A 26,520-nucleotide genomic window follows, 5' to 3' on the forward strand; every position below is an offset into this window, starting at 1 on the left:
ATGTGGGGCTGCCCCGAATGCAATATTTTGATTATTTCTCAGCTTGTGAGATCATATTTTATAGTACCATTTGCACGTTTCAGGGAAAAGTCAGAGAAGCCGTGGGCTTTGCACGAGGGACACCTGAGAGTTATTTTGAATTGTTTGTTATTAGCTAGGTTTCTGGAGCCACAGGCCTGTGCGGTGCACAGCAGCGACTGGGCAGCACCCCGTGGGAGAGGGTAGGACGAAAGAGAAGCTCTGCTGTGGAGCAGTCTTTCAGAAGAAACGTAGAACCCAAACCCTTCCATTGCTGGTGGTTGGGCTACTGCGAGGCGGAGAACCTTTTTTGGGGTGGGGGGCTGCTGACCCACAAAAAATCAGCCATTCGCAAGTGAGAAGAAAAACAAAAACAAACCCTCATTGACGTGGCCCCCTGAGCGAGTAGGAGAAACTTGAAAAACAACGAATGGTCTTGCAGCACCTTAGAGACAAACAAAACACGTAGGGGTCATGAGCTTTTGTGGGCACAGCTGCTTCTTCACGTGAATGGAGTATTAACAGTCCAGTTCCAAAATAAATACTGGATGGGTGGGGGGAGAAGGAAGGTAAAAAATGGCAGTGAATTAGAGTGTTCATGTTAAATGAAGCTGATAGAGAAGGTGCAAATTGCTCTTAAGTACCCATTGGTTGGTTAAGTCAGTAGGATGTGGAAGGCAGTGTGCTAGCCAGGTCATGTCTTTATTCACACCTTTGCGATGGGTCCCATACCTGTAAATGAAGTTAAGTTCCAAGGCTTCCCTGTGGATTTGGCTTGTGGAATTGGCCTGACACAACAGGGTGACTTTGAGAACCATTAATGAGTGCCCAGTCCGGTTACATTCCACATGAAGAGGAATTACAGGCTATCAGGAACACCCTCCCTGATGACACCACTACACACCCGGTTACAGAGCTCTGCGACTTTGTCCTCACCCACAACTACTTCCGATTCAGAGACGATTTGTATCTTCAAGTCAGCGGCACAGCCATGGGCACACGCATGGCCCCACAATATGCCAATGTCTTTATGGCTGTCCTTGAACAACGTTTCCTCAGCTCTCGCCTCCTAGCACCCTCACTCTACTTACACTCCTTTGACAACATCTTCATCATATGGACCCACGGGAAAGAGACCCTTGAAGAATTTCACAGGGATTTCAACAACTTTCACCCCACCATCAACCTCAGCCCGGATCAGTCCACACGAGAGATCCACTTCCTTGAGACTACAGTACAATGACGGACACATTTCCACCACCTTGTACTGGAAACCTGCTGACCACTACACTAACCTTCATGCCTCTAGCCTCCATCCACGACACATTTCCCAATCTAATGTTTACAGCCAAGCCCTAAGATACAACCGGATTTAGTCAAATCCCACAGACAGAGACAAACACCCTCAGGATCTATATAGAGCTTTCTTAAAACTGAAATACCCACCTAGAGAAGTGATAAAATGGATCGAGAGAGCCAGAAGAGAACCCAGACATGAACTACTTCAAGACAGGCCAAGAAGAGAAAGCAACAGAATTCCACTAGTCATCACCAACAGCCCACAACTTAAACTCCTCCAACGCATTATCAACAATCTACAACCTAGCCTGGAAAATGACCCTTCACTCTCACAGGCCTTGGGGGAAAGGCCAGTTCTCGCTTACAGACAATTCCCAAAGCTCAAACAAATTCTTTCCAGTAACCACGCAGCACAGCTCCATCATAATCATCCAGGAACCCACCCCTGCAATCAGCGCTGGTGCCAACTCTGTCCACACGTCTACACAAGCGATTTCATCACTCGACCCAACCACATCAGCCACCACATCAGGGGCTCATGTAACTGCACATCCACTAATGTGATCTATGCCATCAAATGCCAGCAATGCCCCACTGCCATGTATATTGGCCAAACTGGACAGTCTCTACAGGAAAGAATTAATGGACACAAATCAGATACCCGAAAAGGCAACACACTGAAACCTGTTGGAGAACACTTTAACCTGCCCGGGGCACTCAATAATGGATCTCAAAGTCACGGTGTTGTTTCAGGCCAATTCCACAAGCCAAATCCACAGGGAAGCCTTGGAACTTAACTTCATTTACAGGTTTGGGACCCATCACAAAAGTACGAATAAAGACATGACCTGGCTAGCACACTGCCTTCCACATCCTACTGACTTAAGCAACCAACCAATGGGTACTTAAGAGTAATTTGCACCTTCTCTATCAGCGTCATGTAACATGAACACTCTAATTCACTATCATTTTCCCCTTTCCTTCTTCCCCCCTTCCCCTATTTATTTTGGAACCGGACTGCTAATACTCCATTCACCTGAAGAAGTGGGTTGTGCTCAGCTACCCCTCTGAAGCTTTTGAGAAGGAGAAAGACACTCCCCAAATTCCCTTCACATACCAGAGCCTGGGGTGGGAGTAGGCTAGTAGATTTTGTGTGCTCCAGTCCATGGGAAGACAGTGTGTGTGTGTGGCGGAGGGGGTGGGGGGGGGGCCTGGAGTGTCATCACAGGCTCCCCAATCTGGGGGGGGGGGGAAGCCCTGAGCCTTGGGGGCCAAATCCAGGCAAGCTGGGGGCCTGATGTTCCCTACCCCTTGTCTAATAGATGGTTTGCTGAGTGGCAACTGAGTAAAGAAGAAGAAAATACGTTCTCTGTTCAAGGAGCTCACAGCGTACAAAGGTAAAAATCTCCCCAAACAGACATTATTTTTCTCATTCATTCAAACTGCTTTCAAGCGCAAGGCCCCGTCTCTGAGCAGCAGCTAAGTGTATCGCAGATGCCACGTTTCTCTGCCCAATCACTGCCCAACCATGCCTCGCCCAGTTTAAATCCACAAGATTGTATTGGGATGACAAGCTGTACAAGTGTTCCCAAGGTGTAAAAAAGGAACAGCCCCGCTTCCCGCCTCTTAGATACCTGCCGGAGCTCAGCCAAGCACCCCAGGCTAGATGCCGTGTTTGCAAGTTGGGCCCCCGTTTGTAAGGCACGCTGGAATGTCTCCAGTGTCAAATGAACAATGGACACCAAATGTTTATTTACATCATTTTAACGTTGCCAAACAGTCTTTTTTAGAGCCACCCATTTTCCAGCGAGGCATAACTTTGTTATTCTAAATATTAGGGATGTAAGTGACTAATCGACTATCTTATCGGATAATCGACACACTAGTCGCTTCACCCCCTTTCTGCCTCTATCAGAAAGTGGTAGCAAGGGGGGGAGGGAAGAGGATGGGTGTTGGGGGGGAGCTGGCTTAAAAGCCAGTTTCCCCAGCTCCAGCTCCGTGGGAGGGGCCGGGGTGCAGCGGCGGCGTTCCACCTTTGAAATGCACAAGAGTCCCAGCTGGGGTCCTTGTACATTTCAAAGCGGAAGCACCACATGAATCCTGGGGGACTCAGAGCCCCCCCGCTGGCCCCAGGCTCCACGCTGGCCCCAGGCCCCATCCCTCCTCCGCTGGGGCTCCTGTACATTTCAAAGATGGAACACGTGCAGCACTTCCACCTTTGAAATGTAGCAACAGGCGGGCAGACTCTTGCAACATTTCGAAGTGGAAGCGCCCTTATCGACTCATCGAATAGTCGATGGAAATTCCACCGACTAATCGATTGGTTGATTCATCTAATTTTAACACCTCTACTAAATATACTGCTCAGCGTAGAGTAAAATTAAAAATAATTCATTCCTTTGAAACGGGTGGCCCTGGGACAAAAGAGTAATCTACAAGCAGGCCAGGCACCAATTCTGACTGGTCGCTGGCCGACATAGCTCCTTCACAGAACGATGCATAGGTGGCAGAAGGGGTAATTGTGCAAGCCCAGGAGAGTCAAGGGGCAAGGAGAACTCCAGGTCAGAGGGAGATAAACAGAAGGAGAGTGAACACACACAAAGTCGGAAACGCGATTACTAGCTTTATTGAGCCAGCAAATATTTTTACTACTAGAGGTGCCTGCTGTGGAATGGAGAAAATATTAATGGTGTAAGGAGAAAGATGGTCATTTCATTGGAGCTGTATCAACCCGTCTCTGCTAATGGACTGTACCAAGTGGCTGCCCACTGGAAAATGCCATTTCCTTCGGTCTATCTTTTTCTGTGGATTTCTCCACACTTCATTCATGGGGAGTGCCAGCCTCAAAGGCTGGTTTTATTTCCCCTGCTCTAGACATGAATTCCAATGTTTTAAGAATTGCTCAGGCACGCTGACATGTTTTATTTTATATGCACACAAGAAGAAACACTATGGCTGTGTCTACACTGCACCCTTTTTCCGGAAAAGGGATGCAGATTAGACACTTTGGAATAGGCAAATCCGCGGGGGATTTAAATATCCCCCGTGGCATTTGCATTGACATGGCTGCCGCTTTTTTCCGGCTTGGGGATAAGCCGGAGAAAAGTGCCAGTCTAGACGCGATTCTCCGGAAAATAAACCCTTTTCCGGAGGATCTCTTATTCCTACTTAATATTTAAATCCCCCGCGGATTTGCCTATTCCAAAGTGTCTAATCTGCATCCCTTTTCCGGAAAAGGGGTGCAGTGTAGACACAGCCTATGGGTATGTCTACACTAGGTCGTTACTTCGAGCTAGGTAGGCAAATGAGAGCAATCGGAGTTGCAAATGAAGCCCGGGATTTAAATATCCTGGGCTTCTTTTGAATGTTCCCAGGCGCTGCCATTTTTAAATCCCCCTTAGTCCAAACTAACTGCCCGCGGCTAGACACAGCAGTTAAACGTTAATTCAAATGAGCTCCTGAGTTCGAATTAACTGTTACTCCTCATTCCACGAGTAACAGTTAATTCGAACTAAGGAGTTAATTTGAATTAACGTTTAACTGCCGCGTCTAGCCACGGGCAGTTAGTTTGAACTAAGGGGGATTTAAAAATGGCGGTGCCCGGGAACATGCAAATGAAGCCCGGGATATGTAAATCCCGGGCTTCATTTGCAGCTCTGGTTGCCCTCATTTTCCTACCTAGCTCGAACTAACGAGCTACTGTAGACATACCCTATGAGTGTTGATCTGCTTTTGCTCCCTTCTCCTCTTATAGGAAATCACAGAAGTACATAAACATAGCAGACAAACCTAAGGGGAAAAAAGGTTGGCTCCATCTTGGGCCACCCTCTTTGACAATGTCACCTCTTAATTTCTTTTTAATTTTACATAAGAACATGGTCAGACCAAAGATCCATCTAGCCAATTGTCCTATCTGCTGACAGTGGGCAATGCCAGGTGCCCCAGAGGGAAGGAACACAACAGGGAAACATCACATAATCCCTCTCCTGTCACCTATTTCCAGACAAACAGAGGCTAGGGACACCATTCCTACTAATCCTGACTAAGTCATTGATGGACCTAACCTCCATGAAGCTATCTAGTTCTTTTTTGAACCCTGTTAAAGTCCTGGTCTTCACAACATCCTCTGGCAAGGAGTTCCACAGGTTGACTGTGTGCTGCATGAAGAAAACCTTTTTTTCATATGAGGATAGTAGTGTTGAAGGGTGCTAGTGTGGAGATCAGAGGTCCATCAACCATTATTAGTCAGGATGGGCAGGTATGGTGTCTCTATCCTCTGTTTGTCAGAGGCTGGGTATGGGTGACAGAGGAGGGATCACTTGACGATTTCCTGTTCTGATCACTCCCTCTGGGGCACCTGGCATTGGCCACTATTGGAAGACAGGACACTGGGCTAGATGGACCTTTGGTCTGACCCAGTATGGCCAGTTCTTATGCACATTTACACAGATCTGGAAGCACCATTTCTAGAAGGGAGTGGTATTCACTGCTCAGTTCCAGCTGATTCTTGGTATTGCTGGTGAGACTACCCTCCAATCAGTGCAATGTTTGTTTCAGTACCCACCCGTAAGTGGACTGTTATGACGTGTGTAGAATGTATCCGGTGGCGAACACTGTCCCGCTAAGAGAAAATTTCCTTTGATTTAAGTAGGTGAATTTCCCAGGGATAATTAAACACGATCAGACATAAACAATGGACACCGTAGACAAAATATACCCAGTTCTTCAGCAGCACAGGTTTAAATAGTCTCACTTCACTGCAGTGTCAGCCCACAGGGTAGTTTGAATGTCGTTCCTTACCCAACGTCAATGCACACTCAAACGTCTAGCTCCGGTTAAATGGGGCTTTCAACTTAAACTAGTTCACTTAAGACACTGGCTGAAACATAAGCGCTGCTGACTGTACAGCTAGTAACGTGGTGGGACCTCATCTGCTCTGTGTTGCTAATATAAACGCTGTGCAGCTGGAGCGTTTTGCAGTCTGACTGCTCCCATGTGAGCTAGGTTGACCCAAGAGAGTTCACTCAAATGTACGTAAACCAGGGTGTGCACATTAGTGAAGACAAGCTCTCAGTGCACCTCTTATCTCCCGGGTGCAAAACCCTGAGCTATTTAGTATAAAAACTCCCCGTGACGTGTCCTCTTCCACTCCGCTGTGCACTTCACCCGATAAGGAAGGGGAGTAACTCAAACACTTTGAAGTTCAAATGCAACTCAGAGAAGTCTCCCAGATGCTAACACAAAAGGTCCCCAAAGTTCTTCACCTCACAAAACTGGATGGAAATCTCTACCACAGGGTCTCTCTCAACACTCCTGCAACTCAGTGCTAGCCAAGTGCAGTGAGCCCTCAAATATGTGAGCGCAGTTGGGGTTCCAGCTCACGTCCACTGACGTCCGTGGACTCTCGTAAACTACAGTGGGAGGTGGATGTGGCCATTAGAGAACCAGTTACCGTAAAGAAACAAAAGTACAGAAGCCAGTGAGATCGATGACAGCTGATGCAAGACATTTATTGCCAGGAACCTGAGCATCTAATACCATATCTTGACTTAGATTTTATTTTTTTAGATTTTTTTGTCTCTCAAACAAACTGAAATTTCCACCTTTTACATACCCTTTTGCCTGTGGGAATTGCAGTAAAACAGTCTTTGTGTTAATTTTAATACAGTGTTATGTCTTCATCTACAGGAAATAAAACCCCACACATATCCTTAGTTATCTACACATTTTAGACCACTTCCAAGCATACTTTTTAAGCTCTAGGAAAATACTTTGAAAATAAATGTAGACTTTCATTTTTTAAAAATAGAGAACCCTAATAGGATTTTCAATTCCTTTTCCACTGATATTCTTTGTTTAAACTTCCAAAGAAAATGTAAACAGATGTTATTTACTTTTGGTTAATCAACAGAAATGTAAGTATTTCTTCGTTACAGCCACTTGAAATGCAACTTTATTTCATCAGCGAAGTCATTACTAAGCAAAATTCAGGTCAAGAGAAAAATTAATAACTCCACATTCCATTGCATATCGTGACAGACCTGTATCTCTATTTTGTTTCTGCTTAAAGATGACAAGGGGCTAAATTCTTTTCCCAGTTACATCTGTGTAAGTTTATCTTCAGTGGAGTTACTCTGGATTTACACCATAGTCACTGAGTTCAGAATATGCCCCAATAAAATAGAAATATTTCAGTTCAGGAATCTTTCCTCCCCTTTTATGTCTTTTACTTTCTAATGTACAGTAGTGCAACATTTCTCATAACCAAAGAACTAATATATAGCCATTGTATAGCTTAATTATAAAATATACAGTGTAAACCAATGAAGTTGTTATTGAGAAAAAATCATAGTAGCAGAAAAGAGGTTTTGTTTCTTTCACCTCCTGTAGTCACAGAGTATGTCTACACAACAGTGTTATTTCGGAATAACTGATGTTATTTTGAAATAACAAAAAGGCGCGTCTATGCAGCCAGCCGCTATTTCAAAATACTGTCAAGCTGGAGGACTTCTCACTCCAATTCTTATAACACTCATCTGATGAGGAGTAAGGGAAGTCGAAGGAAGAGTGTTCTCCCCTCGACTTCCTGTTGCGCAGACAGCGCCAAAAGCTGAATTAAGCTATTTTGACTTCAACTACACAACTACCGTAGCTGAAGTTGTGTAGCTTAATTTGACTTTTGCCCTGCTGTGTGGACATACCTTGAGAAATGTTCAAAATTCAAAAAAGTAGTGCACGTTATTGTACAAAATATACCTTTTAACTATTGAAATGAAAAAGAACATTAAATTACCAAATTAATTTTAGCCATCAATATAGTCAAGGAGCAGCTCTTTAAATAAGAATTGTACTGTTTTGTGAAAGCACCTTTTTAATGTTTTTAACTTAGGCAGTGCTCTGAAGAACTCTGGATCAAGTTTCTCATCTTATCAAGCTAGATAACGGCAAGACTGAAAATATTGACGTGATGTTCTAAGAGAAACTCACTTGATTCTCTTCAAGATGATTAGCAAACAAACTGTCTCTTGGCAGTCTGGTAACATCCTGATTGTTCTGAATCACCCAGATAAAAAATATTGTTTTCGCTAACAACATTACCGGGCAACTCAGCTTACGTACATTTTTGGTTTTGTTTTTCTCGTATCTTCTGTCACGTTGACAATGTCAGACGCATAGGGCTAATTCCTGGTCCTATTGGGCATGTCTACACTGCAATTAAAAACTAGTGGCTGGCCCAGGACAGTGGATATGGGGTCATGCTAAAGGGCTGCTTAACAGCAGTTTAGATTTGCAGGATCTGGCTGGAGCCCATGTCTTTAACTCTATAAGGTGGGAGGATCCCAAAGCTCAGGCTGGGAGAGCACACCAAAACATTTACTTCGCACTTAAATAGCCCTTTAGCTTGAGTCCTGAGTCATCTGACACAGGCCAGTGACGGGTTTCTAATTGCAGCGTAGACAGACCCATGATGAACAACGGCAAACGCTAACCGATTTCCAGTGGGACCAGAACCTAACTCTAAGAACACAGTCTAGTCAAGGGGCTGAGTACTGCTATGTAACATCAGTTTGAAGCTAGTGGGAGCTGAAGGTGCTCAGCACCTTGCTGAATCATTCCCTTACTGGATTAATCATCAGTCATGCATCCGAGATCTCTGTGCCAAACCTCTAGGGATGCAGACATGCCTATGAGAAAGGTGACACGTACAATGTCGTTAGCCCTAGTTGGCTATTGTATAGTGCTACACTGTGCACGGGTCGTGCATTCAAAGAGCATAATACATTAAAACCCCATAACAAACTTGAGGCACAAACCCTCTACATTTCTGTCAGCTGCGTTCTTTAAACAGTTATGTTATCGAAAAGGGGGTTTCATTGTATTAGTGCTCCTGCAATTTGGATATGGGTCATTGGTAAATTTTCATTAGCAGATTAGGGACCTACTCACAAATGCATTGATGGTAAATGTACAGAAGACATAATTAACCATTCTACTCACATAGTAATTATTCATTCATAAAATAATTTATTTGTGGTTCTATGCTTGTTTTTAATCTGGATTTCAGGTGTTGTATTAACCTGTCAATTCCTTTAATCAATGACCTTTTAGGGGTAGATAATGCAAACCTCTATCATAATTTAGATGCTTTATAGAGCTACTGCTGAATAAAGAATGCAGAAACATAAAACCTTCCTCCCTTTGGGCAATCATTTAAAAGATTAACAATAAGTAGTTGATGAACAATGATAGTTTTTTTTAAAAGAGTGGATCATAGTTGGACTCTAAAGGGCGAGATGACTCTGAGCTGAAGTCAATAGGAGTTTGGACATTGACTTCAAACGGGGTCAGAGTTTCACCCAAAATGCGTCAGCAGTTTCTTAAGTCAGGTGTGTTGCCAAATGAGTGTGGTAAGTTTCACTCCATGGAAAAATGTTAAAATAATTTAAACAAACAGACTGTGCATTCTGAAAGATTTAGGAACCCATTTTTGATAGAGCTAAATTGTTTAATCCGCCCTTCGTAACAATAAAGCAGTGCAAATTATTTCTCTGCTGGTCTGGCATGCACAGTGACAGGAGATACGCTTAAATGAAGCCACCGCCCTTCTCTTGCTTGCTGGAAGGCGCGGCCAAGCTTAGATACCTTAAACGTCTCCCCCACCCCACCCCGTGTGACTTAGCAGTCTTAGAGCTGAAGTAATTTTTTCAAATGCTTGAACAAAAATGTGCTTATTTATATTTTTTGTTACAAGAAGGAGAGGCAGGCCACCCGGAGGCTACTGAACCTGCCTCTCGTCACTTCTCTATGGAATGATATGCTTTCACCGGGATCAATCCTAAACTGACTGACAGAAGTGTTCCCTTTAAGACTGCAAAAGCTCTACATATCACTTTCCTTCAGGTATTTGTCTTTAGATGCTCCTCTAAAATTCTCACCACCAGTTTCACCTGCCCTAGAATGTTTCTGTGTGTTTGCTGTTTGTGGGGTTTTTTTAAATTTGATTTGAAAACTCCTGCTTGTCTCTGCTCAGCTCTGGGAAGGGTCCTCCGGGCTGATGTGCAGCATAACGGGCTCGCCAACAGTTCCATAGCTGAGGGTTCTTGTGGAAACTTCGGTTTTAAAGCTGGACTGTCCGTTGTCTGCCGAGAGCTGGACCTCGGTACAGAAAGATGGTTTCAGTGTGAAAGCGGGCGCAGGTGAGGTTGCTGCCACTGCTGCGTGCGCGCCAGCTGCTGCAGGTGCAGCGGTGCATGACTCACTCACGTGGAACGAAATGTTCGATGGCCCCACGGACTGCACCCCTGTTACTCTAGAGGCTGACACAAACATTCCTTCAGGAAGAAATTCCTGGAACTTGCTGAAAAAGCTTGGCCTTGGATCAGGAACAACAGGCCTTCCGAGATTTAGCAACACCGGCTTCCCCACCGTGGGTTCATTAATTTCTGTCTGGAGCACAGAGATCTCACAAGGTTTATCACCTGTGTAGTTCTGATCTTCACATCCATAGGTCTCCCCTTCTTCAGGAATGTAATCTTCCAGGTCTTCCAGGGTTAGCACTTTTCCATTGCGGGTTAGGATTTTGGGGTCACGGCGGCCAGTGTCATCCGACTCTGGTTGCCCTGCCTCATCAGTTATAACAACATCATCTTCCTCTGGAAGATCCTCATCTTGTACTATATCAGGCATGCCTTCTTCAACAGTCCAAGATGTATCTAACTCGCCAGCTTCTTCCTCAACCTCTTGGCTCCTTTGCGATGGATGACAGTCATGCTTGTCTACCTCAGCAGCCTCCAAACTAAAGACAAACGGTTCACCCACACATGCCAGCAGTGGGGAAGTAGCTTCCGAAACATCATCATTGCTCGCATCCTGTGTGCAGCATTTTCCATCAATCCCATAACCAACGAACGCACTACTTCCTAAGTGTTCCGACCCACACGAAGAGCTTATGTCTTCACTGTTCACTGGAGCTCCTTCTTGGTCAGCTTCATATGCAAGGGTTGGAGTGTCAACGTCTGAAAGATTGTCTCTAGGCAGGGAGGATTCAGCCTGCTCCACTAATTTATTGTTGGAGTTGTTTGTGTTTGGGTCCTCTTCAGAGGAACGCCTTGGCCTTGGGCCAGGCATAGTGAATATTAGTCCTCCTGAGTCATCTTTTTCTGGCTTTGCAGGGGAAGCTCCTCTTTTTTTGGTGGGCTTGGGTGACCTTTTCACCTTGAATTCAATGATTTCCTCCACTTCGACCCATTTGGGTTTTTGTTCTTCCACCTTGGTTTCTACCACAATGGCTCTAGCTGCCGCTCCTTGTCTGTCCTCTGGCTCTGTCACAAAGAGCGTCGGAATGACAGACTTCCGCATAGCCTCCTGCTCATGCCTGTGTACAGGCTGCCTGACCGTTGTCACATACGCCGGCTCTGGCGTCAGCAGCTCTGATCTTGCAGAGCGGGGGAGGGAGTAACCCGAAGGAGGCCGGGCAGGGGACACCTTTCGCTTTTGCCTTGGGGTCTTCACCACAGTGGTGATTGTTTCCTCTCTGATGACAAAAATGGTTGAAATGGAGTTTGCACGAAGGCAAAATCTTTCTGGGATCCCCCACTCCCTGAGCACATGCCCGTTGTAGACAAAGCCACCCAGGTGGGGTTAGTGGTGTGAGCATTCCGATTGGTGCGCAGTTTCAGTTTTGTGAAGGACACACACACACGCACACTCAATTCACTTTGAGAACCAGGTTTTCTGTCCAGGGGGCTCTGCCCTGTCCCATCCAAATGGTTTCCAAACCCATTTACTCGTGGAGTGCACAGAAACATAGTGAGCATGTCCGGCTAAGGAGCTCTCTTTCAGATGCCTGCTATGAGTCATGCTATTCTCATTGACTGGCTTAGAACAGCCCCAGGGCTACTTTGCAGTCCCATGGCAGATCCACCCAAAGATCCCACAAGGAGTTCAGCTCTGTCTCCCTGATCCAGTCTCCTGGGGTGAAATCCTGGAGTTAGTGAAGTCAATGACACAAGTCCCATTGACTTCAAGAGGGTCAAACATTCACCTTTACAAACATATTTTCTCTTTTTGTTGCTTACAGTGAATGGCCACAAAGAAAGGGTGTGTTTACTTGCCAGTCAACATCACGGGCCACAGACCTGCATTTTCATACACACACAAGCCATGCTAGAAGCTCATTTAGCATGCAGGGGGAAGTTAAGAAAGCAAAGGTAGTGAACATATTTCCTGAAGAAGCTATTCATGCCAAGACATTAGTATTCCCTCTTGCTGTAAATGTGCTGTGTGCGTGCATGTATGTGTGTGTGCGTGCCCGCATGTGTTTGTGTGTAATCTCTTTATTCTTACAGTAAAAATGATGGGCTAGCATGCAGCACTGAACAGGATCCTGCCCTCAGGGGGAGTTTTATCTAATAAGCACAGGATCCAGCCCCTAATGCATGTACATTATTTCTCAGAACAACTCTATTGGCTTTGCAGTAGGTCTGGAGAGGTGCCCAGAACAATAGGGACTTCTGCACATTGACATTTCTATTATCTACATTTGGACACATACCCACTGATGTCAATGGGAACTCCATGCACCTATCCCAGGACAGAATTTGACTTTAAACTCGTTGCAGGACACATTGGGTTAAAAACTAATAATTTTGGTCTTAGGCCAGGTCTACACTAGACCTGGCAGCTTGGCTTAAGGTACACAATGCCAGCTAGGTAGACTATGTAGAATACGTAGTTGGAGTCGGCTTACCATTGGCTTCCCTTACTCCTTGAAAAAGCAGGAGTACCGGACGCCAGTGAGGCACCCTCTGAGTTCTATTTAGCAAGTCTGAACTAGACTCTCTAAATCGAACTCTGGAAGATGGATTGTGGCAGTGACAATCTTCTGTGAAGACAAGGACTCTTCAAACCCAGGGAGTTGTGCTATTTGAAATGTGCATTTTTATGTGCGGCTCTCTGTACGGCTTTTCCAAGGTTACGGCTACAGGAGAAAGTGTGGTGAAAAGGATATATTCCGTGGGATACTGATGCTACAGAGCAGACTTAGCTGGTCCAAGGAAAACAGGAGAGGCCAAGCCAAGTTTGCTTTTCAGTGAGATACAGCCTTGAGCATCAAGCAGCAGAGCCAGAGGCAGAAAGGGAAGTAAGTGCAAGACCAATAAGGAGGCCAGACCAGGCGGGAGTGAATAAGAATTCACATGTTCAGCCTCACTCCCCAGCTCCAAATGGAAATCCTATAGGCCCACCAATATAGAACTGCCCTCCACAGAACACCCCTTGCATGAGAAACCCTCTGACCTTCCCCATAGGCTATTCTGAGCCGGGAGATGGGTTCACTAAGAGAATTTCTTCTGCTCTTGTTGGGCCAGGATGGGGACTTAAAGATAAAGAGATCTGATCTATTTCTCTCTTTTAGCATCACCCTGTCATGGTGTAATTCTAGCACCTCTTCCCATGAGAACATGCCCAACCCAGCACCACTTCTCTCGTAGGCCTGATCTGCACTACATCAGAAGGTCGAAGTAAGATACGCAACTCCAGCTATGAGTTGATGTATCTTACACTGCCTTTCCATGTTGCACACACAGCGGGAGGCTAACGGGAGCAAAAGCTTCTGTCAACTTCCCTTCCTCTTCATGAGGAGCAGGAGTACTAATGCCAATGGGGGCACCCTCTGAGTTTGATTTAGTGGGTCTATACTAGACCCACTAAATCGAACCCCGGAAGATTGACCACGACAGCATCGATCTTCCCCATAGTGTAGACATGCCCTTATTGAGTCTGTATTTCACTGCAGTCTCAGCCTCTTCTGCTGAGAACATGCCTGTCCCTGTACATGACACCTCTCCCACTGAGATGGTCTCACCCATGACACCTCCTGCCACTGAAGGTTTCCTCCAAGCCTGCGCACCCATCTCATCCTGCCTACAACCACTTCTCATGCTAGGTTTGCCTGCTCCATGCCAGGGGTCACCAGCCTCCATTGCTGGAAAGTCTTTAAGGTCTACACTATGTGTGCATAACTCCCATCAATGCCAATTAAAGTTACTTGTGCAAATCACTGGCAAATGAGTTGAGAATTACCCTTTATCTATTTGCATTAGACATGGGGTTGAGCCAGAGTGGCCAAGTTAAAAACCACATAGGAGTACCCTCAAAGTTTGGGGGTTTGCACAGCCAGGATTCTGGTTCGGTTCTATCTTGAATGTATGCATTAACTGGCTCCATGCTGGTAAAGTTTGAACCTTGCTATCTTTATATGTACACACTTAAAGCCTGGCTCATTTCCCATTGAAGACTTTAGTGAGAGTTGGCTCAGGTCCCCAGTGGCTTAAATCAGGACTCTCTGCAGCATTTTGTAATCAGTTTCCTGAATGGAATTTTGCGCTGGTTGAATAATATTTAATCAAGCATATTACTACTGAAGAGGATGAGAAAACATTTAAAAAGGAGAGAACTAGATTAAGATTTTTGAGATCACCAGAAGACTGAGGGGAAATCCAAAAGGAAACGCATTGTCCTTCTGTCTGCTGATTTACTGCAGCAAAGGCTCACGAAGAGAAAAGCTTTACATGTTCAACTGATGCAAAGCCTGACCCCCGAACAACTTGGGCTACTTCTGAATCTGTTACCTAACACTGTTTCTTGCTGACTCTTTAGCTAACCCATTGGTATCTGACAGACAGCACATGACAATTTGGTATGGATGGTAATGCCAAGAACTGGGCTCTTTGCAGAAGTAAAACTTTTTCATCGCTGCCCAACGAGAGCAAGGAAACTACCATGGAGGTCAAAAGAAAACAGATAGCCCTGGTCTACACTAAGGAGTTATTTCAAAATATCCCCCCCTTATTTTAGAATAATAAATGGAGCGTCCACATTGCCAAACTCGTTATTTCAAAATAGCGGGTTGGTTATTTTGGAATCTGGACTCCTGCTTTCCTTGGGGAATAAAACTTATTTTAAAATAGTTATTTCAAAATAGCATTGTGTGGACTCTCCGCTACCGCCATTTTGAAATAACTGCTCCTCAGAGTCATTTGAACTCATTACTCCCCAGTCCTTCCTGGGGCTCTAAGTCAAGGTAGTGTCTGCACAGTAACGGAGCCTGCCTCAGACTCATTTCGAGGTTTCCCCGTGGTGGAGACACACTATTTTGATTTTATTATTTCGGGAGTTATTATTTTGAATGTAGTTATTTCGAAATAATTTCCTAGTGTAGACACACCCTGAAAGGCTGCACCTCGTCCCCATCCTATTGGCTAGTCAATTGGAAAACTCTGAGGTGCACAGATTTGTTGTCTTACTCGTCTACATGGAGTCAGCGGCACCCCACTGTGCTATGGAAATGAAGAGGAGATTGTAAGACGATATAATAATAAAACAAGTGGAAGGCGGCATTCAGCTCTAGTTCATATGTGTACTTCAGCTGCTCCTCATCTTGTAACTACGATACACGGAAGTCACCCATTTGTATCAGCTAATACTGTCCAAGCCATGAACTTGTCATGTTTCATGTTACTGAGCCAGATTTCACTTCTGAAAACTCATGTGCAACTTCCATGGACATCAGTGGGATCCGTGATCATGTATCTGAAGGAAGAATTAGGCCCAAACTGAGCTTAAATGCTCGTGTAACGCTGACAGGTGGAACCAAACCTGGTCGCTCCAGAGCTTGGTGCATGAACCTCTACAGCTTGAGTTAGAAGCCGGCTGGCTCTCAGCTAAGGCTGTAGAGCAAATTCATTCTCTCTCTGTAAGTGGTCACAGTGCCGCTCCATGGGACAGTGCACCCCACCCAGTAGGTGTGTGGGTTACACTAGTGCTCCTGCTTTTTGAGAGGGATATTCAGGTTGTTACATTTCATTACACAAAATGCCGAGAAATCAGATGGGATGGGAATGAACACACTTGCATGGCCAATACACGCAGGCTTGTTACTGGATCATGCAAAGGCAGCAAGTCAAAACATGACTGTTAAAAACAAAAAGCACTTACATGATGATGGTTTTCTTGGGCACTTTAGTCTCTTGTTCAGTGACTACAAAGAAAACAGTATGAACAGCAGGGGGTTAAAGAAAGGCAAAAGCTGAAATGATTAAATTCACTTTGTTAAGTTAATCAAGAGAAACGTGAGTGAAAAAACACGCGTCATCCCATCCAGAATTTCTGTGGTTACCTCCCGGGTTGTCCTTCGTGTCTCTGCTCAGGACAGGGGATTCTCAGTGTTATCTATGCAATGAGCGGTGTTGAGCTGATGTGGATTCTTATGGAGACAGTCTTACAAAATACAAAGGACTGCTTGATAGCCTGGCTTTTGCCTTTGGAAGATCAAAAGTTCTGCAAGCTACTGTGTGAGAGATCAAAATATGTCTGTGTAGGGAATAGTCAGGCGAGTGGGAAGCGTTTAATCTATGATCGACATGTTTCTGGAAAAGGAGTTTGCCAGACTACATAACCAGTTAGTTTTCAGCCTTTCCTACCAACCTGATCACAATGAACAAAAAATCTCGATAGAAAATTGGCACAAAAAGCCTCTCTCCCCAAAATGAGAGTCCATCCATATACCTACACTGTGCCTTCTGCAACCACTCATATATAGCTTTCTATCCATGGCCCCATAATATAAATTATTGCTTTAGCGGCAACTATGTAAAGCTCTCAGATTAAGCAAAGATTTTTAAAAACAATGAATGGCCCTGTTATATCTTGGAGAGGAATCAAAATATATAGACTCATGAGTTTCCATGGGTAAAACTGTTCAGTTCGTCTGAGGAAGTGGGTTTTACCCATGAAAGCTCACGAGTCTATATATTTTGAAATTTCAGAGGGGGAGCCAAGTTAGTCTGTAACAGGAAAAACTTAAAAAACAGCAAATAGTTTTTAAGGCGTGACTAGACTATTTGTTGTTTTTTAAATGTTTCCTATATATTTTGGTTCATCTTTAAGGTGCCACAGGACCACGTGTTGCTTTTAAAGTTACAAACTAACACGGCTCCCCCTCTGAAAAGATTTGTAAGTCAAAGCTTAATAGAAAAGGAAACACAAAGAGGTATAACGTGGCAAAAGCTAAGGGAGATTTTCATCATTTTCTCTACCCAGCTGGTGGTACAGCATCATGACACTGTAGGAACCAGACTGTACTGAATGCACTAAGGACTGCTCACTATAAGCAGGATTTCGCAAAACAAGACCCCGTGCTCCCCTCTTTGTTCAGTGACAAGTTAGTGAGCTTCTAAAAAGCTACTTTTCCCTTTGAATTATGTTTCCAGCAACCAGCACATATAACAAATAAGCTCTAGTAATATTGTTATTTAGTTTGTATAATTAAAAACCACTTTATTGTTCCAGATCATTGTTTGTACAGTAACAGTGGTTGCCGTCCAAAAATTATAATTACCTAGAGCCAATTGCACCAATTTATAATTTACCAATTATATTTACACAGCAATATCTGAGATATCGCAGGTCATTCCTGTTCAAAATACAGGAGGTGAGGGGAAATCTAATCTCTAACGCATCTTTTGGCAAATCCCGATTCTTTAAATGGTCACCAACATAGCTACAGACTAAAAACTTCAAACTATATTTCCATTATAAGGCAAAATAGTTGAAATTTAATTTAACTTTCACTTAAACTTCCCAGGTCCCTATCCTGCCATTGTACTAGGAATGGAAATCCCTTTGAGACTCATGAGTTTTGTGCCAAAGTTGATGTTGATATCTCATTGGGTCTAGTGTTCCATGTTTTCTCTGCTGAGAAGAGCTAGTTTTGCAAATGCCTAAAAAATGCAGGTGGATGTTTTGCAATGTCTTCCAGTTTCTGTTGGGCAAACACAGAGGGGTAAACTCTGCTCTCAATTACACCTAGATTTTTTTCATTAAAGTCAATGGAATTAGGCTATATTTACGCTGGCTTAAATTAGATCCAGTTTGGACCCAGAGTCTGTTAAGTACAGAAAGAAAATATTGTCAAACGTTTATATATAAAGCTATTTTATGAGGTTCTTTTAACAGTAATTATATATTGAACACTAGATTATTGTTTAAAATATATTTATGAGAAGGCAAAACTTGTCGAACAGAAAAGAGTTGTATCAAATGTTCAGTTAGGAAATATCAATTAATATATGTCATTATTAGCTGGTATTTTATTGAACTGCACCATAATTAAACCCAAATAAATACACTACCAAAGCTTTAACTTCAAACTGCCAAGCGTAAATATGCTATCCCAGTTGCTCTGCATGCATAACTTCCAACTGATGTCAATGCAGATTTTGTCTACAAAAGTTCTGCGGGACTGGGCACAAGGGTGTCCATCACAAATGAAATGGTGTGTATGGTCACTACATATTTAAGTTAAAACCTTGTTTTCGTGCCTGGCAGTGTATATATACTTCCCAAGGTATGACAGGTTTGAAGCTATCCCATATGAAGGACAGAACCACATGAAAGTTGGATGAGCGAATTCGGGAACATTCCTGTATCAGTTTCAGCACCATGGATGTTATTGGTAGGATTTATCATTTCAACTTTTTTGTAGCGTTTTAGAAAAAACAGCTTGGCAAAGCAGGGGAGCCGTATAAGCTTTAAGCATTAGGTTCAGCCAGTGACCCTACATGTTTGTTAATATGTTAAATCAACTGCGCACACACTATGAAATGATTACAAGAACGGGTCCGGAGGAAGCAGAACCCTCAGAACTTTGAGATGTGCGAAAGATGATTTCCAACATGACTTTTTATTACAATCTACTTTGTCTCCCTCAGAAAACCACAATGCTCCCATTGCACAGTATGTGCTGACCATGTTTATCGAGGAAGACGAATCCCCCCCCGATCCTTAGCGCTAACGTTACCAATTAATACGCCAGGCTAACGGTAGGGGTTTTTAAACACATATACCATCAACTGTTGCAGATAATTCATGGACAGAACAGAATTTTCTAAATTGCTTTGTATCAAATACAGATATTCTACTGTAAAGAAAACAAATTACTTTTGGAGAAGTTTTAGAAGCCTTTACTTCGAAATAATATAGGTTGAACCTCTCTAGTCCGACACCTTCTAGATGGGCAACATCCGCCGTCCAGCATGATTTTAGTCAGCCAGATATCCATTTACCATGGGTGTTGCTAAGTTTCCTGCAGTCTCGTAAAGTTTGTTTACAGACATCAGGCCTGGCTCAGTGTTCTGAGCTGTTCTTTAGCTCTAATTTACCTCTACGGGGCTTCTAAGAGCTCAATCAGCAGTGGAAGTGCTGAAAATGCTGCTAGACAATATCGACATCCCGTGGTCCAGGAAATTCTCTGGTTCAGGTCCCAAGGGTGCCGGACTAGAGAGGTTCAATCTGTACTTTGTGTTTGCTGTGACTGAGATGCACTTAAAGCTGTTCTTGTGCATAATACAGTGGTAAGCACCTTGCTGGCCCTAAACTAAAAATAAACATAAACAATAACAGCAGATTAGTAATAAGAGAAAAATGCACACATGGGTAATATCCTGATCTTCACCCTAAAAAAGGAACTATTAGGGATCAAACTCATATTCTCTAGCTGCTCTGCAAGACTGTAGGAAAAACAGATCTAATAATACTTTGTACTTCTCTACAGCAATCTTGCTTTCGGGGATCCCAGAACATTTCACATTATCCCGTGAGACACTCATTACCAGGTAAACTGGGCCACAGTGATTAAGTATCTTGACAAAGGCTTTGCATGGAGCCAGTAGCAGAGCTAGGAATGGAACCCAGGAATCCAGATTGCTATTTCCTTGCATTAAATACCTTCCACCCCCATAGTCACTCTTCTACAAACTCTTGCTTATTTTCACTTGCGCTTATGTTTATTCCTGCCCATAAAAAACTCTACATTTGTCATCGCCTAGTCTGTACCATGCCGGTCAGAGATGATGGGGATTCCAGAACTTTCAAAAATGCTGAAGTTTTGTTTTTAAAAGCAAGTCGATTGCAAGTTAGTGAACCGTGGTTGACTAATTTGCTGTAGTATGATGTTAAAAGTTAAAGCTGGAGCCATGGTGAATCAGCACTTGTCTGTAAAGATTGCGACATCTAAACCAAGCAGTGAAGAGCTGGGTTGCAAAGCAGATAGTCAGCTTAACTCAGATAAAAAAGGATCTCTCTGTTTATCCCTGCAATTAACTGTGTGAAAGTCCCAAAATTCTTCCTGAATTTGGATTTTGGTTTGTAAATCAGTTCTCAGTTGACTCCAATGCAGCGGCCAAGTGCTCACAGAGGGCAGAATTTAAACTTACAAACCGCAGGCTAACTGTGTTCAATAGGATTTACTATTCAATGCTGTGAGTATTAAACAGTGTTTGGCTCAGTGAACAAGAGGTAACAATACAGAAAGGCAAGGAAAAAAAACCAATGGCAATATGAGTCACAAGAAGAACTGGCTACCATCACACCATACAGCCAACCGCAAACAACAATTAAATAGGTGAAACTCTGAGGAACTGTGCTGGGGGGTGGAAGTGGACCAGATCCAATGCTTGTTCTCAAATATAATACACTGGGGCTGTGTCTACACTGGCGCGATCTTGCGCCAAAGCAGCTGCTCTTGCACAAAAACTTGTTGCCTGTCTACACTGGCCACGTGTTCTTGCGCAAGTAAACTGACATTCTAATTTATTAAATCAGGGCTTCTTGCGCCAGAACTCTGATGCTCCCACTCAGGAATAAGCCCTTTTGCGCAACTGTTCTTACGCAAGAGGCCAGTGCAGACAGGCAACATGAATTTCTTGTGCAAGAAAGCCCGATGGTTAAAATGGCCATCAGAGCTTTCCTGCGCAAGAGAGCGTCTACACTGGCATGGATGCTGTTGCGCAAAAACACATCTCTTGCGCAAAAGCACATGCCAATGTAGACGCTCTCTTCTGGAAGAGTTTTTGCACAAGAACTCTTCCGCAAAAGAGTTTTTGCGTGAGAACGTGCCAGTGTAGACATAGCCCGGGATAGACTGTCTTCCTGGTGAAGTCACAAACAATCACAGTCCCGCAAATAAACAGAATTGTAAGGATGGAAAACAAGGGTTCTCATCAAGTCTGTCTGTCTGTCTGTTCTTTGCCAGCAAAGCTGCTTCCCAGCACATTTACTAAGGTAGATCATTAGATGTTATATAACCAATAATTCTTTCGACAGGTACGTGTATTAGGCCAAATTCATCTTTGGTACAACTCCATTGAAGTTACCACAGGGATGACTTCAGCTTGTTTTAACATTAAGCTCTGGAAGGCCCCGACCTTTCTCTCTCTAGCTCACTGGAGCTGGATTGGAGCCCTATTTTGTTCGACAATGCCAGAGTGAACCAGTAACCACTAGCCGCAACTGGCATCTCTCCAGTGTCAGACACAACACAGTGCTTTATTTCACAGCACGTCTGGTGCGCTGAGGCAATTGCCATGCCAGATTTCTTTAATCAATGCCACAAAACAATTTCTTTCATGTGCGCTCTACAAACGTACGATATACCAACCTGAGTAATTCCAAGGTGAATTGAAATGCTCACATCTCTATAAACTAAACACTTTTAACGCCGTTTGCAATTTACTTTTTATTATAACATCTTCCTCTATCTTGCTTTCAATGTTAATACATTGTGGGTTTAGCCTCTGACAAGTTAAATGCACCAAGCTATAGCGCTCTGGTGGGTTTTTGTTCACTTTTATCTGCATTCTGGGTTCAACCCATTCGCTCCCTGAGCTGAGCATATTACGGAAACAGCACCTCTCCAGCCAACTATGTAATGGTATAGAGGATCTTAATAAAGTTCTCCCCTGAAATTCTCAATGATTTACTCGCCATAATAGAAGGTCAAAAGGAAGTGAACATATAGCACAGAAAAGTTATTATGCGCGTATGTATGAGATTATCTGTGTTTCTCTGCGGATTCAGAAGTTTAGAGGAAATCATGAAGACGTTCCAACTTTTCTAGGCCATTAGAAACCTACAATGATTCCAAACAGGCTAAATTAATTATCAGCCAGACGATAATCTGGATAGCCTAAGGTTTCTGACTCCCAACATTAACACCAAGGTTACGTCTACACTGTAGCCTTCTTGTAGAAAAGCTTATGCAAATGAAGCTTGGCATGGAATATTGCAGCACTTCATTTGCATAATTAATGAACAACCATTTTTGCACATGAGGCTTTTGCGCAAGAGACTTTTGCCAGCAGTACCACCAGGCAATGCAAGCGGCCCTACTCTCATGTGTTCTGAGTATGGCTGTCACCTCCCTCTCCGTTTCTCTGCACTTCTGTCTGTCTAACTCCTGAAGTAGCGGGAGGGAGCCTATGCAGAGCCATAACCAACCAGGAATGGGTTTATAGAGAGCCAATCAGAAGGCAGCTTGTTGGGGCATCCCTGGTATAAAGGGCAGCTCAGCAGAGCAAAGGTAACTCTCTCCCTGACTAGCAAGGGAGAAGGACTGTTGGAGGGAGCAGCACCCAGGACAGAGCAGTTGTGGACAAAGCAGCAGGAGCCCTGGCTGACCACGCTAGACTGCAGCCTTGCCACCAGGGCTGAGTGGGGAACTGGCCGGGGGAAAAGCAGTGAGGGGGAATGAGTGGAGGAGGGCAGTGAGGGGCTGCTGCTCGAGGGGCCCTAAGCCAGGGCCCAGAGTAGTGGGTGGGCCTGGGTTCCCACTCTTTGCCCCACTAGCCGCTGGAGAGGCTGGCCAAGGAGAGGACTGAAGCTTGCCCCCGGGGGAGGGTCTAGACTTGGGATGGCAGCCTGCCACCGTGGCATGGGGCGAGATGAGAGCTGCAAGTACCCGCCCCCCAAAGAGGAGAGAATGGAGTGGAGAGGACACTGCAGACCATGGAGACAGCAGCATGGACAATGGACGAGACGCAGGCAGAAGAGGGCGCCTTGCTGAGGAAATGAGTTAATTCCCAGACAGGCCAGCAGGAGGCACCACTGTGGTGAGTCCTATCCCATCACAGCCACTCAGCAGATGAGACAGCTTTTGTGGCTTATCCAGCCAGGGGTGAGGTGGGGTGGGGACAAGCAGGGGCAAGGAAACCCTTTGGCCCTGGGGCCCCAGTGGGGAGAACAAGTTCTTTTAGCCCCAGCGGGAGCTGACAGCTCCACCGGCCCGGAGTCTGCAGCAGGGGCACAGAGCCTGCCCCTCCAAAAGTGGTCCAAGTTTTATCCCTGCACACGCCCCTCTGCTGATGGGTAACAAGGGTGACACCCGTGTATCCAGGGTGCTGGTACGATTTGTAAAGTGGGGGTGCTGAGAGCCACTGAACCCATCTGGAACCCTTCAAACCATGGGGTGCAGCAGCACTCCCCCACCTGCCTAGTTCCAGCACCTGTGCCTGTGCAACCCACACTCCTGGTGGGGGTGGGGGACTGCCCCATGGAGTGGTACGTAGACCACTTACACAGAGAGAATGAGTTTGCTCTCAGGTCTCAGCTGGGAGCCAGCTGGCTTGTAGCTCAGGCTGTAGCGGCTCATGCTCCAGAGGGCCCAGGTTTGGTTCCACCAGTGGGCATTACACCTGCGCAGGACATGTTGTTTGAGTCCTGGGGACATCTCTATACTAAACTCTGCAAATCAGAGAACTGTGTCAGAAGCTAAACTAGGCAAAACTATCTTAGGCCATGTGGAGGGATCTCTCTCTAGAGACCAGCTAAAGAGACAGAGGAAACTACATCTCTCCCCACAGAAGGAACAGAGAGAGAGGCCTTGCTCAGGGCTCTTCTATGCCCTTAGCTGTGCACAGAAGGTGAGGGTGCTGCTGGCAAAAGTCTCCAACTACAGTGCACTGGACACACAAAGACCTGGAGTGGAATTTGGACGTGCACAATTGCATGAAGGGGAAAAGTACATTCCGTAGCTATTCGCAAACCTCTGCCATTCGGTGTTGCCTTGGCACTGAAGAGAACGATCCCCTCACTGGAGGCCTTGCCACTTAGGTTAAATAGAACAAACCCAACCCATTCACCATGAAAGGAATGGAGTCCATGAATGTAGCATGTTTAATGCCAATGCAGCACTTGCTAACAGGTAAATTAATACCTCTTCACATATGTGCTTGGAAACACGGCTGATCCCCAGGTGCATTGCTTTGATGATGCCGCGTACTCTCAAGTGTCATTTGAGGAGGCCTCTGTGCTTTAGTTATTGACTTTCCTCCGTGCAACTCAGACCCCATTCTGATTCTACACCGAAACACCATTGCTCATTCAAATGCAAAAAATCAAAAATTCACCAGAATTAGTGGCAACCCCGAGGACAGAGGTGGGCAAAGGGGCTTCTGTGGGCTGGATCCAGCCCACCAGGCCGGCAGATCTGGCCTGCAGCCACCCTGGCACGCCCCCCTCCCCAGGCCAATCGAGACCTGGGGACAAGAGTGAGTGAAGTTTCCTCCCTCCACAAGAGTCACGCAGCATCAGAGGGAACCATCCACTGTTTTAAAACAGCTGGAAATTCTCTCTAGATGCTGCACGCCCATGGCAGGGCAGGGACAGGGGTGAGAGACTGCTCTGACTGGCCGGGGGGCAGGGGGAGCGTGTGAGGTCTCCTACCGCTGCAGCACCTGGAGGGAACCACCAGCTGTTTTAAAAAGGCTCTCTAGGTGCTGGGAGCAAGGGAGGGAGAAGACTTCATGCACTCCTCCACCCCCAGCCTAATCAGGGCCTGTGGGTGGAGGAGCATGAGAAGTCTTCTGGCCCCGCCCCTTCTGCCAGAGGCCCCGCCCCTTCTGCCAGAGGCCCCGCCCCTTCTGGGGCATCCCGGAGCCACTTGAGAAATTTATGAAGTGGCCCCCTTTTAAAAATGATCACCCACCCCTGCGTTAGTGGCTCTTCGGCATTACAGGCAGAGCTATGCTGTATTTTGGCCAGTAGGGGCAGCAGGGAGCATGGACAGGCACTGCTATGCTACCTAACTGCCACTAGCAGTTACTTGCGCCTCCTTTTCTGTGTAACGTATTCTGTACGCAACGTAGGATACGCTACTCCCTTGATTTCAGTGCTCTGGAAATCAACGAAGTGCACGATGGGTATGCCCTGATCTGCGGTATACGCACACACGCACAGACGAACACACAGCTACACATACACCGGCAGACAACATGAATAAGACTGTACGACAAGATGGCAAATATATTCAACTCTCCAGGAGATGCTGTGGGGTCCTTCCATGGTGTACTTACAGAGCTGGCCAAAGGACATACCTTCGATGGTGATGGCTTGGTCTCCTCTCTTCTCCTGGGCCAGTAATACGGCACTCTGCTGGCAAAGGTCTCCTCCACTCCGTGCTGAGCCTAATCTGTTCACCAGCTAGCAAGAATCAAGCAACACTCAGTAAAATTGGGCATCATTTCATATGGTCACTTGACCTTCCTGCAGCCACGGCCACACGTGCCACACAGGACTCCACAAAGGGCTCAGCTGACTCCGAGGGGCAAGATTCAAGTAACTTCAAGAGAAGTTAGCAGGATCCTGCAGCCCTTGGGAAATAAACTCATGAGGCAGATTTCTTGAGTGTGCACATCCCAATTCAATGCAATTTACGTTAGTACTTTACTACTAAGGATTTTCTACTGGCTTATGACAAAAAATGAAGCACAGTTTCTTTTTTTTTCATAAGAACAGCCACACTGGGTCAGACCAAAGGTCCATCTAGCCCAGCGTCCTATCCGCCAACAGTGGCCAATGCTAGGTGCCCCAGAAGGAGTGAACAGAACAGGCAATCACCAGGTGATCCCTCCTCTGTCATCCATTCCATGCTTCTGACAAACAGAACCCAATAGCCATCGATGGACCTAACCTCCATGAATTTATGTACTTCTTTTTCAAACCCTGTTAAAGTCCTGATCTTCACAACATCCTCTGGCAAGGAGTTCCACAGGCTGACTGTGTGTTGTGAGAAGAAAAACCTGCTACCTATTAATTTCACTTGGTGACCCCTCTTTCTTGTGTTATGGGACCAAGTAAATAACTTTTACTTTCACTACACCAGTCATGATTGTATAGACCTCTATCATATTCCCCCTTCGTCTCCTCTTTTTAAGATGAAAAGTCCCAGTTTTATTAATTTCTCCTCATATGGGACCCGTTCCAAATCCCTCATCATTTTTGTTGTCCTTTTCTGAACTTTTTCCAATGCCAAGATTATCTTTTTTGAGATGAGGCGACCACATCTGTACACAGTATTCAAGATGTGGG

The 26,520-nt window shown here is 45.1% G+C and overlaps 1 protein-coding gene across 31 annotated transcripts in view; it reads right to left on the reverse strand.

The window, feature by feature from the left end:
• The window catches only part of OBSCN (obscurin, cytoskeletal calmodulin and titin-interacting RhoGEF), a 320,581-nt gene that overhangs the window by 57,296 nt on the left and 236,765 nt on the right, over positions 1 to 26,520 (reverse strand). For 30 of the 31 annotated variants that reach the window (XM_089776829.1, XM_089776823.1, XM_089776814.1 and 27 more), the window contains one exon: positions 25,527 to 25,632. In XM_089776829.1, the coding sequence (XP_089632955.1) occupies positions 25,527 to 25,632 (106 nt within the window). Of the gene's footprint in view, positions 1 to 6,806; positions 11,852 to 16,314; positions 16,358 to 25,526; positions 25,633 to 26,520 lie in introns of those variants that run through there. The other variant, XM_089776837.1, reaches the window with a different exon arrangement.

This window comes from Pelodiscus sinensis, chromosome 2 (genome assembly GCF_052426305.1).
Source record: "Pelodiscus sinensis isolate ZL-2025 chromosome 2, ASM5242630v1, whole genome shotgun sequence".
NCBI lineage: Eukaryota > Metazoa > Chordata > Testudines > Trionychidae > Pelodiscus > Pelodiscus sinensis.